At 41.6% G+C, this 13,560-nt stretch overlaps 1 protein-coding gene across 2 annotated transcripts in view; it reads right to left on the reverse strand.

The window, feature by feature from the left end:
* Positions 1–13,560, reverse strand: part of TUBGCP3 (tubulin gamma complex component 3) — a 124,962-nt gene that overhangs the window by 49,066 nt on the left and 62,336 nt on the right. For both annotated transcript variants that reach the window (XM_075852520.1, XM_075852519.1), the window contains exons 15-17: positions 10,677–10,812; positions 6,704–6,772; positions 963–1,098 (exon numbers count right to left, since the gene is read on the reverse strand). In XM_075852520.1, coding sequence (XP_075708635.1) covers positions 963–1,098; positions 6,704–6,772; positions 10,677–10,812 — 341 coding nt within the window. The remainder of the gene's footprint in view (positions 1–962; positions 1,099–6,703; positions 6,773–10,676; positions 10,813–13,560) is intronic.

Genomic DNA, 13,560 nt, shown 5'->3' on the forward strand with positions numbered 1-13,560 from the left:
TGTAGGAGGGCTTTTTTTTTTTTGCGGGACGACTTGTACTTTTTATCGGTACCATTTTAGACTAGATGCGACTTTTTGATCGCATCTTTTTTTAAGTCTGGATTCAAAGAAAACAGCAATTTTTGCAAGTTTTTTTATTTTATTTTTTAGGACGTTCACCGTGCGGGGTAAATGATGTAATAAGTTTATAGTTGGGGGTCGTTACGGATGTGGCGATACCAAATATGTGTAACTTTTTTACTTTATTTTGTTTGTTAATAATAAAGCAGTTTGTAAGGGGGAAAAGTGGGTTTTTCATGTAATTTTTTTTTCACTTTTTATTAAACTTTATTTTTTTTTTACTAGTTCCACTAGGGGACTTCACTATGCGATTATACGATGGCATTTATAATACACTGCAATACTTCTGTATTGCAGTGTATTATGCCTGTCCGTGTAAAACGGACAGGCATCTGCTAGGTCATGCCAGAGGCATGATCTAGCAGGCATTCACTACAGGCAGACCTGGGGGCCTTTATTAGGCCCCCGGCTGCCATCGGAGACACAGACACTCGGCGATCTTATTGCCGGGTGTCAGTGGGAGGAGAGGGAGCTCCCTCCCTCTCTCCAAAACCACTCAGATGCGGGGCACGCTATTGAGCATCGCATCTGAAGGGTTAAACGGGTGAGATCGATACGAATATCGGTCTCACACGTTCGAGAAGGGACACCCCCAGCCCTCAGCTACCTCTGGCAGCTGAGAGCAGGGAGATTTGACCGCTCCCTGCTCTGTTTATTTATTCCGATGCCGCGACGTAAAAAGTCTATGGCATCGGAATAAGGCCCGTTAGTGACCGACGTAGAAACACTATGGGCCGGTCACTAACGGGTTAAAAAAGGGTATGACCCACTTGAAGATATTTCATTGCACATTAAAGAAGAAGCAAACAATCACCCAGATATTACATGTTGTCAAAACATACCTGGCATACTTTTCAGTAATTTTGCATTGCACATATGCCCTTTCCAAATGTCAGTTAGAATGTATTCCATCCTCTTTGCACGCCATAGAAAGTTGAATACTCGGAGATAATGACTCATGCACTCTCTGGTAAAAACCTGCATTCAAATATTGAAAGAGAGAATTGTTTAAAGTTTGTAGCCCAGAAACATTACAGCATGATGTCTTTATATAGACACACAAAAAAACGCAGCCATGGCTGCAAACACTGGAAAATAAAAATTACAATCTAGAAGTATTTGTATTTATCACCCCGCTATAGTCTATCAAATAATTTCAAGAAACCTAAGTGATGATGTGGCTAATAAAATATCAGCAGGAAGTACTAAAATAATGAAAATGTATGAATGCTCCAATCCGTATTGAATAGAACACATTAAAGGGGTTATCACATTTATAAGATATAAAATATTTTATAAGTCTCAAATAGGTAGAAGGTTCAAAAAACTTTCATCTTTAGATTTGTTTTAACAAAGTGGGACAGTGCGTACATAGCCACCTCTATAGTGATCAATAAGGGCCTCATCTGCCGGATTCACACCCACTGGACACTTATGGTATGTTTAAATGGAAAGTTGTAAACGTCAAAGTAATTGGGAAAACCACTTTTAACGAGTGATGTAAGAGTAAGGGCTCATGCAGACAACCATACAAGTTCTACAAAACGTGGAGCAGCTTGAGCGGTCCTTATGCGAATACACTTCATGGATGAAGGCAGGTAGTCCGTGAATTTCCCTAACATAGTCGTCGCTCCAGGGTCAATTTATGTCCCCTCTCCCCGTCAATCATTTCTCTGCTACTCAGTAAAACAAATTCAGTAGTGACTATGCATACAGCCGCCATGCTCCCTGTTTCTTTGACTTATGTCAGTATGACTTTGGGGTGGGAGCTTGGCACATGTAGTTAGTTAAAGAAACACTACGGTTAATTCCCACTCCTCTTGAAAATGTGATAAAGTGAAAGGTTGTGAAGTGTATTGGATTACCGGGCACTTTATTTTACCGTTATCCGCTCCTTTCCAGGCAGCCGTTGGGTCACATGATCCCCACTCTGAGTCACTGAATCCTACAGTGTCTGCTGTAGAGACCGGAGTTCAGTCTCTCAATGCAAGTCTATGATACTCACATCTAAGTTCTCAGACTTTCATTGCGAAACGGACTTCCGATTCCTATAGCAGACACTCTAAGATTCAGAGAATCAGAGTGGGGACGATGTGACCCAACGACTGCCCGGAACAGAGCGGATAACCGTAAAATAAAGTGCCCAATAAGCCAATACACCTCACTAACTTTCACTTCATTACATTTTCATATAAAAAGTGAAGGGATTTTGCCACAGTACTTCTTTAAGCTTTGGTTAGACCTTATTTTTTGAGCAGAGATATCCACTGATGTCAGGAACATACCAGTCCACATGAATGACCGCACGAAAACAGAGTGTAAAATCTATACTGTTTATTTCAAAAGTGCAAGTCACTAAATATTACAGGGGATTGCATCATCAATACAACCCCCAATCAATGATTTCTATATGCCCTGATAGGGCATATGGACAGGGGTTTTATTGAGGACGCAATCCCCTGTAATATTTTTAGAGAAGGGGTGTTGAACTGCCTAAATCGATCAGTGATCAACAAACTGTTTCTAAAATTCGTTCAGAACTTCTTTATTTCTGGATTGTTTATTATCTAGGTAAGTTTTCTTGCACAAAGGATATAATCACATATGAATTCACTCAGAGAAAAAAATACCATATGAGAATATTGTGGATCCAGTCACAAATGTAAACACACACACAAGCAATTTAGGTCACCATAAAATTTAGCAGACTCTAATCAAAAATAACCTTTCACCTCCCCATACATGTGCAGCTGAGTGCAGCATATAATGGGGGGGGCTGCACAAACCCAGGGGCACTTTACATTTTTTTTCTACCTCCCTCCGTTATTTAGATATCGGTGCCGCTATATTTGGCGCCCGATATTTAAATAACCCCCTGAACAGTCAATGGGGTGAGTACTGTCAAGGGGGCGTGTTACTATGGCTGTGACACTGTCCAATCAGATATGGATAGTGCCACAGTATGAGAGTGCGCGATTGCAGTCTTTTCCTCCGAACAGGCAAGGGGGCGTGTCACTGCTACAGACAGAGCTGTGGAGAGGAGAGCGTGTTCTGATGAAAAGACTGTAATCGCAAAAAAAAACACTTTATTTAACTAATTTTATCTTTTTTTATTAGTCCCCCTAGGGGACTTCAACCAGCCATCGTTAGATCGCTTCACGATATACTGCAATACTAATGTATTGCAGTATATCGTGATTCTGACAGGCAACTATTAAGCCCTGCCGGAGGTGTACAAAGATGTCGGACCTGGGGGTCTTTATTAGGCCCCCAGGCAGCCATAGAAACCATCACCCCCCCCCCCGCGATTGCGTTGCGGGGGGCGCGATGAGCTGTTAGAGGGGGGCGCCCCCCTCTTTCTAACGATTTAAATGCTGCGGTCACTATTGACCGCGGCATTTAATGAGTTAAACGAGCGGGATCGCGCTCGAGCGCGATGCCGCTCGTTACTCTGAAGTGTCGGCTTTAACAAACAGCCGACACCCGCATCGTATGGAGCGGGTTCACTCCGTGAGCCCACTCCATACTTCCCCTACCCAACTTTGGCATATGGATACGTCAAATGTCGGGAAGGGGTTAAAAAAAAGTGGAACTAGAAAACGCTTGCAGGGGAGAAAAACCACACAGAAACCACATGGATGCAACACAGACTTTCCCACTCCTCTTGAAAAGGATGAAAAACGGCCTGCAAATCCGACACGCTCGTGTGAGTAAGGCCTAAGAGTAAAGTCACACGCAGCAGATTAGTTGCAGAAGCTTCGGAACTGAAAATCGGTCCCATTGATCTAAATGGGGCTGTTTTGGCAGCAAGCACATGTTTTCTACAGGCTCCATTTAGGTGAATTGGACAATCGAAGAAATATCAGCGACAAATCTGCCGCATGCGAATTCCCATTAAATGTAAATACAAATTAGAGCAGACCTCGGTACAAACATTCTCAAGTAAAAATATACCACTTACTCCTTGAACAAAGCGATAGAATACGTTCATTAAGTAAAATACAGATTTTATGTGATAAAACGCTTTTGAACAATAAACCAGCTATTTTCTAATCAAATCTAATGAATCCTTCATCATATTTTATTTTATATAGTACAAATATGATAGTACTTAAATACATTTTTATAAAGCCTTGCAAATGATTTCAAATTAGTTGATCGTCTATGAATAATGGAACACAATAAGTGAACTATTTCATTAAGGACATGCTTAAATCTGAAAGGGAACAAATGAATTATTAAATATGTAAGAAATGGTTTAAATTAAGGACATTTATCTGCATATTGCAAATTTAGAAATAGTGAGATTGGAACTGGAGTACTTACAGATGCCAAGTGATGGCTCTAATCAGAAGTTCTACATCATTTTACATAGCAAAGGAACAGAACCAAAGAAAGAGCATTACTTGGATACAATGCCTTGTGTAAAGATGAACGAAAATATTGTGATTTTTCTCATCTGGATTAGTAAAGCATTTTTACTAGTCTCACCATGTTTCTCCCATTTTGAAATGGGATTAAGCGATGATGACCAAAAAGTGAAATATTTTAGATTCTTAAATGCCATGTACACCTTCTGAATGAAACTAGTAAATGAATGTGGTGTGTTTAAAAGCAACTTTCAAATAGATTTTTATAAAAAAAAAAAAAAATGTTTTACCTTATACGATACAACTTCTATGTATCCTGTATATATAGAAGCTGAATCGTTCTCTCTCAAGACAAAGCCAAATAATCATCGATCACATCAAAGTTCATAATTCAGATGTGATCGATATTAGCTGGATCCTGTGTGTCAGAACGTTCTTAAAAACGGCCACGTAAAAAAACAGCTGTGAAAAAGAAGAAGTGCATGTCACTTCTTCAGCAGTTTTTGGAGCCGGTAAGATGGGGCCCCCCCTCCCTCTAAAACAACTCTGATGCGGTGGTTGCTCTTGACCGGCGCATCTGAGGAGTTAAACAGGCGGTTAAACAGGCATTATTCTGACGCAGCGCCGCAAAAAAGCAACTGCATCAGAATAAAGCCCGTTAGTAACCGCTGTGAAAAGGCGTATTGGCGGCCACTAACGGGTTAAATTCACAAACAATGGCAGAATTTCAAGTTAAAACTGAGAATTTAAGTACTATGATACGATCTACATTGGGTTAGCCAAATCTTTGTGTTTAAGGATAAACATAGCCTTGCAGTGTCAGAATAGTATCCCCCAAAAAATCCCAGTTAAACGTTGGTATGATGTTCCCTCTGGTGCTATATTCGCAAGTAGTGTTCTACTAGAGATCTATTTTTCAATCTTATCCACAGGGCATGTATTAGTTAATTAATAAACTAAAATTAAATAGAAATTATGTCAAAATAATGTATATTTTTAGAGTTTGCAGTTATTTATTATTTTAAAACATTGCCATACTGAAGACACTCACACCCACTGCATTGTCTGTATAGAAAATAGCAATCAGCCTATAGTGCAAGCACCAGTTGCTAGTGTAAAACAGGAATATTTCATTAAAAACTGGAATTTTATTAAAAACAAAAACCTGATTTTAAGAGGCTCTGTCACCAAATTATAAGTGCTCTATCTCCTACATAATCTGATCGGCGCTGTAATGTAGATAACAGTGGTTTTTATTTTGAAAAACTATCATTTTTGAGCAAGATATTAACAATTTTAGATTTATGCGAATTCGTTTTTTAATTCCCATAACTTTTGACAAAGTGGGCGTTGTAAAGAGAAGTGCATGACGCGGACCAATAATCGTTATACACTTCTCTCCATTCATATTCACAGCACAGCGTGATCTTGCGAGATCACGCTGTGCTGTCACTTACACCCACATTAACTTTACTGAAGTGTCTTGAGAGTGAATAGACATCACCTCCAGCCAGGATGCGATGTCTATTCAGACTCCCGACACTTCGATAAAGTTTCAGTGGGACATAATCACAGAGCACAGCGTGATCTCGCGAGAGCACAGCGTGATCTCGCGAGATCACGCTGTGCTGTCATTCACTCGTCATACACTCCTCTTTACAACACCCACTTGGTCAAAAGTTAAAAAACACCCAGTTGAGCATTAAGAAACTAATTAGCATAAATCTAAAATTGTTCATAACTTGCTCAAAAATTATCGTTTTTCAAAATAAAAACCACTGTTATCTACATTACAGCGCCGATCACATTATGTAGGAGATAGGGCACTTATAATCTGGTGTCAGAGCCTCTTTAAAGAAAATGGAATTTTCTAAACATAAATTACATTTAGACAAAAAAATAAATGTTTGGTGAGGTATATTGCCGTTTTTCTCAATTCTAGTCCTCAAGTATCTGTCTAGATTACATTTAAAGATCAGAAACAATGTGCAACTCCTGTGGAAGTCAAAAATAAAACAAACAAAAACTAACTGGAAAGAGATGGTATAGAGGCTTTTCAGCAACAAACTATTATTTAACGCAGTTGTGACAGTCCACCAGATTATTACAGCTGTATTGTTACAGACTTGCCATGGCGATCACAAATCAAGTCTACATTAGAATGCAGACACCGTAAGAAGACGTGTTATGTCATTGTTTTAGATCTAACTTACTGTGGCAATTGGTCCATCCACGTGATAATCTAAACTAAATACATCCCATCCGGTGTCTCCAGGCGAAACCTAAAATTGATGAAGCATAAGATCTGTTATAAATTTGGTCACAAGGTCATTAACTGAGAGTATATAAACACCCAAGAACACTTTGCTTTTCTCACAAGTTTAATCAGTTTCTCTCAGAGCACAACTTCTTGTATATATTGCCTTTTCCCCTGATTATTACCCTATTAAATACAAGGCTTCAAAAGAAAGGCTTCTGTATTTTACATTTGTACATTCTGAGTATCAATTCCAGCCATCAACACATGAAATTATAGCAGCTTTGCTTTTTAAATATTTTTGGCATCTAGCATTTTAATAAAGTGCTTTTTTTTTAATGTAATACAAAGCACATTTTCTGCCATTAATTCCACCAAAACAGGTTTTTTTAAAATATTTTTTTTAAAAAGAAAGAAAAAAAAGTATGCTCAAAAAGCTCCTAACTGGAAGGGCCAATTAGATGGTAAGAATGAAAATTACAAATACAAACAAATTTTTTTTTGGACAAAGACGCAGTATAAACAATATGCACCATAAGCACAGGGGAGAAACTGATTGGTCTTGTGACATATTTCATTCTCCTTTTTGTTAAAGGCCCGTCTGAGTTATTAGCTTGCAGGCACTCTCAATAACAAGAGAGTTTTATTTTAAAAGAGGAAGCCTTGATTCTTATTTTGATTTTTACAGTGCGGATGAATGCGATAAATAAATGTCTTCTTATTTCTCGTAAATGGCCCCATTTGAATCATCAAAAGAAAATTGAGGTTATTATGTGCTCTGTCTAGTAGCACTTTAGTTGCCAGCTCTAAGGATGTTTGTTTATTACTTTATATTTGGCAGGGGAGATACAGCTGAATTAAACACTATAAATGTTTTAGGATGCAGGCATTTGTATGCAATTGTAGAGGTATTAGTCTAGTGCATTTCCACACAGAAAAATACAAGAAAATTACATTTAATACATGGGTATTCTGCATGACAAACAGCCAATTATGCACAAAAAAACATCCTGTTTCTGCTAGTCTAACAAGTAGTTACTTAACTGCAAGTTTAGAACAAATCTTTCCACCATAGTAGTACTAGATCAGTGATATTAGAACAATTTATCTTTTAAATTCAATGACGTCCAGCGCTAGATAAGGTATATGATAAGTTGGAGAAGTATAAAGTGCTTCTACCAGGCCCTGAAATTGTTCAAAAAGTCCTGCCGTTTCTAACAGAACAATAAAGAACATAGAAATCACCAGCAAATAGAAGTGTCTCCGTTCTCTTCGGTCAGGTTTTTCTGAGACCTAGCTGGCAACCAACTATCACACGTGTGTAACCAAGCTTTCCTACAGTCAGGAAATTAAAATCAACCTAGTTGTGTAGTGATACAGTACTGGAAGGTGTATCGCTGCATAAACTGGTAGATCGGCCATTCATCGGTCAGAGACAGGAGTTATCATTTTAGGGGGAAACCGGTTCAAAATATAAGATGAATAATCAAATTCAGATATTTATTGGGGTTTACAAATACACATTACCTCTAAAAGTTATAATAAATCTGCCTGTGTAAACGTTTAAAACAAATTTTATTAAACACAATTCATCATTAAAAAATGTAGGGCAATAGTTGCCAAAGAATCCAGATACAGGCGTTGGCAAGCGAATGCAGATTGCACACAATAGCTTGCGGAGTGAATGACAAGCAATTCGCACCAAAATATAAGTGCCTGACATGTAACAAACACCACGCACATTAGAACCTGCCACGTGTGCTGACAAATATTTAAATGGATTTGCCTGCCACAGATATAAAAGACCCACTTCCCAACGCGTTTCTGCACCACATAGGGGAGCGTCCTCAGGGGTATATTTTGTCTAATTTATCTTTATTGATACAAGGCCGGTCAGCATGTATTATGCTGTTTTCATTTCAATTTCGGCGCGCATGAGACATCTGATGTCGGTCCCAGTATGCGCCGGGAAAACACTGGGATCTTATACACACAAAACCCCACCTCCCTGGCTAGGGGCATGGTCGAGCCGCACCAATCAGATCTTGAGACGTCACAGCAGACGCCCATCCAACCGGCCGGCCCCCTGGTAACCACCCAGCCAAAGGGATCGATGCATACAGCATCGTTGGTAACGTGGGAGGAACCAAAGGCGGCCGAACATATCAGGCCAACACAGCACCGAACCGGATGCTGTGGTGCAGCCGGAGAAGAAAATCAGAAAGTGACAGCCCGAGGGCCGCAAGTGAAGGCCAGTACACAATACTGTTGGCTCATATCTGTGTGGTCGTTGCAAAGCCTGTACCTCAGTCCTCAAGAGTAAGACTTTCAAGAGTAATGTGACGGGAGAGATGTTTTACAATAGGGCATTTATCAACTGCCTTACAAAAGGGGTGGTTTACCTTATCGCCTGCAGCTGTGGGCTGCAATATGTGGGCAAATCGAAGAGAGAGTTCAGACGCAGAATTCGGAACCACATATGCGACATAAATGGCAAAATTGACACCACGATCTCTAAGCATGTCTGGGAGTGCCACTCTGGGGACTCTTCTGTCATTATGTTTCAGGGTATGGAATGGGTTAAGGCGCCCACTAGAGGAGGTGATTGGGATAAACGCATTCTACAGAAGGGGGCACGGTGGATTTTTAGGATGCAAACGGTCAAGCCTTTGGGCCTTAACGAATCGATCTCGTATGTTCAATTCCTCTGATGATACGGGGTGCTCGACTGTTTTATGTGCATCCCTATGTCGTTTTTGCCCTCATAATAATAATTTTTTGTCATCACTCCCTGCTCTACATTTGATCTGGGGTTAAACTATATGGGTCAGTTTGGTCCACTCAAGGTTTCTGCAATCAACATGGCAGTCGGCCCTTTGCTGCCTGACATATAGAGTTTGGTGCACCATTGGTTTTCTTGGTGACACTTATGTTGCTCTTACTGCCTAGTGGTTCATTGTCTGGTATCATGGGCCCGTCATGTATTCTCTCCTGATGACCTGTGTTGATCTGGGTCTCCCTGTGACATCATTCTACGGTATTGCTGCCGTGTTTTGATTCTGACATGCAGGTACGGCAATTTATTTGCCTCTGTTTGGGCTTATATGGCGGTTGCCAGCCCTTTTATGCTCTTAGTCCTCTCTCCTTTTGTGTACTGGCCTTCACTTGTGGCCCTCGGGCTGTCACTTTCTGATTTTCGTCTCCGGCTGCACCACAGCATCCGGTTCGGTGCTGTGTTGGCCTGATATGTTCGGCCGCCTTTGGCTCCTCCCACGTTACCAACGATGCTGTATGCATCGATCCCTTTGGCTGGGTGGTTACCAGGGGGCCGGCCGGTTGGATGGGCGTCTGCTGTGACGTCTCAAGATCTGACTGGTGCGGCTCGACCATGCCCCTGGCCAGGGAGGTGGGGTTTTGTGTGTATAAGATCCCAGTGTTTTCCCGGCGCGTACTGGGACCGACATCAGATGTCTCATGCGCGCCGAAATTGAAATGAAAACAGCATAATACATGCTGACCGGCCTTGTATCAATAAAGATAAATTAGACAAAATATACCCCTGAGGACGCTCCCCTATGTGGTGCAGAAACGCGTTGGGAAGTGGGTCTTTTATGTTTGTGGCAGGCAAATACATTTAAATATTTGTTCGCACACGTGGCAGGTTCTAATGTGCGTGGTGTTTGTTACATGTCAGGCACTTATATTTTGGTGCTAATTGCATGTCATTCACTCCGCAAGCTATTGTGTGCAATCTGGATTCGCTTGCCAACGCCTGTATCTGGATTCTTTGGCAACTATTGCCCTACATTTTTTAATGATGAATTGTGTTTAATAAAATTTGTTTTAAACGTTTACACAGGCAGATTTATTATAATTAAATATTAGTAAACGTATACCTACTATACCTATATTTTTGAATTTAAACTTACCTCTAAAAGTCTGACATCCAAGCGCTTGAGAATCTCGGGATTGTCAAACTGAGCATTGGTTGCTCTTACTGCAGTTTCAAGTATTCCTGTAAGATTGTGCTGGTACAATGTTGTTGCTGGACGAACAAGCTCTGGTCTAGAGGAAAAAAAAACACGAAATAAATAGATTCCAACATGGAGCGAAACAACAAGTTCTTCAATTTAACACAGATGAAAAAACAGGATTTTTGTACTTACCAGAAAAATACCTTTTTCGTTGAATTCACTGGAGGACACAGTACCATGGGTATAGACCGCTGTCACTTAAAGAGGCTCTGTCACCAGATTGTGCAACCCCTATCTGCTATTGCAGCAGATAGGCGCTGCAATGTAGATTACAGTAACGTTTTTATTTTTAAAAAACGAGCATTTTTGGCCAAGTTATGGCCATTTTTGTATTTATGCAAATGAGGCTTGCAAAAGTCCAAGTGGGCGTGTTGAAAAGTAAAAGTACAACTGGGCGTGTATTATGTGCGTACATCGGGGCGTGTTTACTACTTTTACTAGCTGGGCTTTCTGACGAGAAGTATCATCCACTTCTCTTCAGAACGCCCAGCTTCTGGCAGTGCAGACACAGCCGTGTTCTCAAGAGATCACGCTGTGTCGTCACTCACAGGTCCTGCAACGTGTCAGACGAGCCGGCACCAGAGGCTACAGATGATTCTGCAGCAGCATCGGCGTTTGCAGGTAAATCGATGTAGCTACTTACCTGCAAACGCTGATGCAGAATCAACTGTAGCCTCTGGTGCCGATGTGGCCGACACGATGCAGGACCTGTGAGTGACGTCACAGATCTGCACTGCCAGAAGCTGGGCGTTCTGAAGAGAAGTGGATGATACTTCTCATCAGAACGCCCAGCTAGTAAAAGTAGTAAACACGCCCCGATGTACACACATAATACACGCCCAGATGGACTTTTACTTTTCAACACGCCCAGTTGTACTTTTGCAAGCCTCATTTGCATAAATACAAAAATGGCCATAACTTGGCCAAAAATGCTAGTTTTTTAAAAATAAAAACGTTACTGTAATCTACATTGCAGCGCCGATCTGCTGCAATAGCAGATAGGGGTTGCAAAATCTGGTGACAGAGCCTCTTTAAAGGCTGACACTAGGTTAACCACAAAAAAAAAAAAGCGTGGCTCCACACAGTGGGCTATACCATCTGCTGAGCACTCCGCTCCTCAGTTTGTAACAAGAGCAGTAGGCAAACAGAGAAGGTTTCCAACAGGGAAAAACAACCTCAAGAGACCCAAAAACGTAATAATAATAATAATTTTTATTATTATTATTAACAAAGAAAAAGGTGGGACCAATGAATCCAACGAGGAAATTATTTTACTGGTAAGTACAAAAATCTTGTTTTCTCATTAAAGTATTCATTGGGGGACACAGTACCATGGAACGTCCTAAAGAAGTCCTAAATAACACCCTGCAAGAAACTCCCACAATGGTTCAAAAGGTGCAGCCTGTAGAGCGTCAAGGACCAAGTTGAGATCCCAAGGCTCTGGAGGAGACCTATAAGGAGGAACATGGTGTGCAACTCCCTGCAAGAAAGTCTCAATTGGAGCGCAGAAGGCCAAAGTGCGATGGAAAAAAACTAGATAGGGCTGAGACCTGCCCTTTTAAGGTAGCCAACCTGAGTCCCTGAACCAAACCCACCTCGAGGAAAGCCAGAATACGCGGGATGGAAAAACAGAGGGGGTGGAACGGATAGGATTCACACAACCTAAAATAAGCCAACCAGGTACAATTGTAAATCTTTTGGGATGGAGTCTTCCGGGCCAATCATGTTCTAAATGACCGGATCAGAGAAACCTCAACTTCAGAACCGCAGTCTCAACAGCCAAGCCGTCAAACGCAGCTGAGGTAAAGCAGAACATTGGACCTTGGTAAAGGAGGTCATGCCGCTGAGGAAGTCACAGGGTGTCTGCCAACAAGAGCATGAGATCAGTGTACCAAGATCTGCGAGGCCAGTCTGGGGCCACCAGAATGGCTGGAATTCCTACGCCCTTGACATTCTTCAGCACTCGAGGCAGGAGTGAAACGGGAGGAAAAAGATAAAAGGAGGCTGAAAGACAACCAGGGAAGAACTAGAGTGTCGGCTCCTATGGCCCCAAGTTCACTGGTTCTGGTGACATAGTCTGGACACGTGTGGTTGAGGGGAGAGTTGAAGGGATCCACATCCAGAAAAGGCCCACCGAAGGCAAATGCTGTGAAATATCTCTGGATAAAGAGACCATTCTCAAGGTAATCCGCCACCCAGGTGTCTACTTCTGGGATGTATACTGCTGGGATTTCTGGAATGTTCTGTCCCACCCAGCGAAGAATCTTGGTGGCTTCCTTCCATATGACCTCGCTTCTTGTACCTCCCTGATGATGGGAGGTACTCCACTGCTGTAGAGCGGTCAGTCTAAATGCGCACAGGAAGACCCTGGAGACGAGAGGTCCAGTTAGACAGGGCCAGGAAGATGTTGGTCTGAAGCAGAGCTTCTAGGCCAGACAGGTGACCTGGACTGTGATCCGTTGCAATGACCTGTAAGTGGAGCGTTGTGTAGGGCTTTCCTTGAGAGCGGTTTGGAAAGGACATCCACCACAGAAGTTCCTTCTCGACTGATCATCAGATCCAAGGAGTCCAGAGACTTGTCCCAACGAGATAGAATTGCCAGTTGTAGAGACCGGGAGTAAAACTGAGCAAATGGAACTACCTCAAAAGTTGAGACAATCGTCCCCAGGACTTTAATGCAGAAGCAGATGGAACAACGCGCATTCCTGCGGAGTACTGTCACTCCCTGTCTGAGAGTGGTTATCTTGTCCTTGTGTAAGAATATCCTGGCTGCCTGTGT

The sequence above is a fragment of the Rhinoderma darwinii genome, chromosome 2 (genome assembly GCF_050947455.1).
Source record: "Rhinoderma darwinii isolate aRhiDar2 chromosome 2, aRhiDar2.hap1, whole genome shotgun sequence".
NCBI lineage: Eukaryota > Metazoa > Chordata > Amphibia > Anura > Rhinodermatidae > Rhinoderma > Rhinoderma darwinii.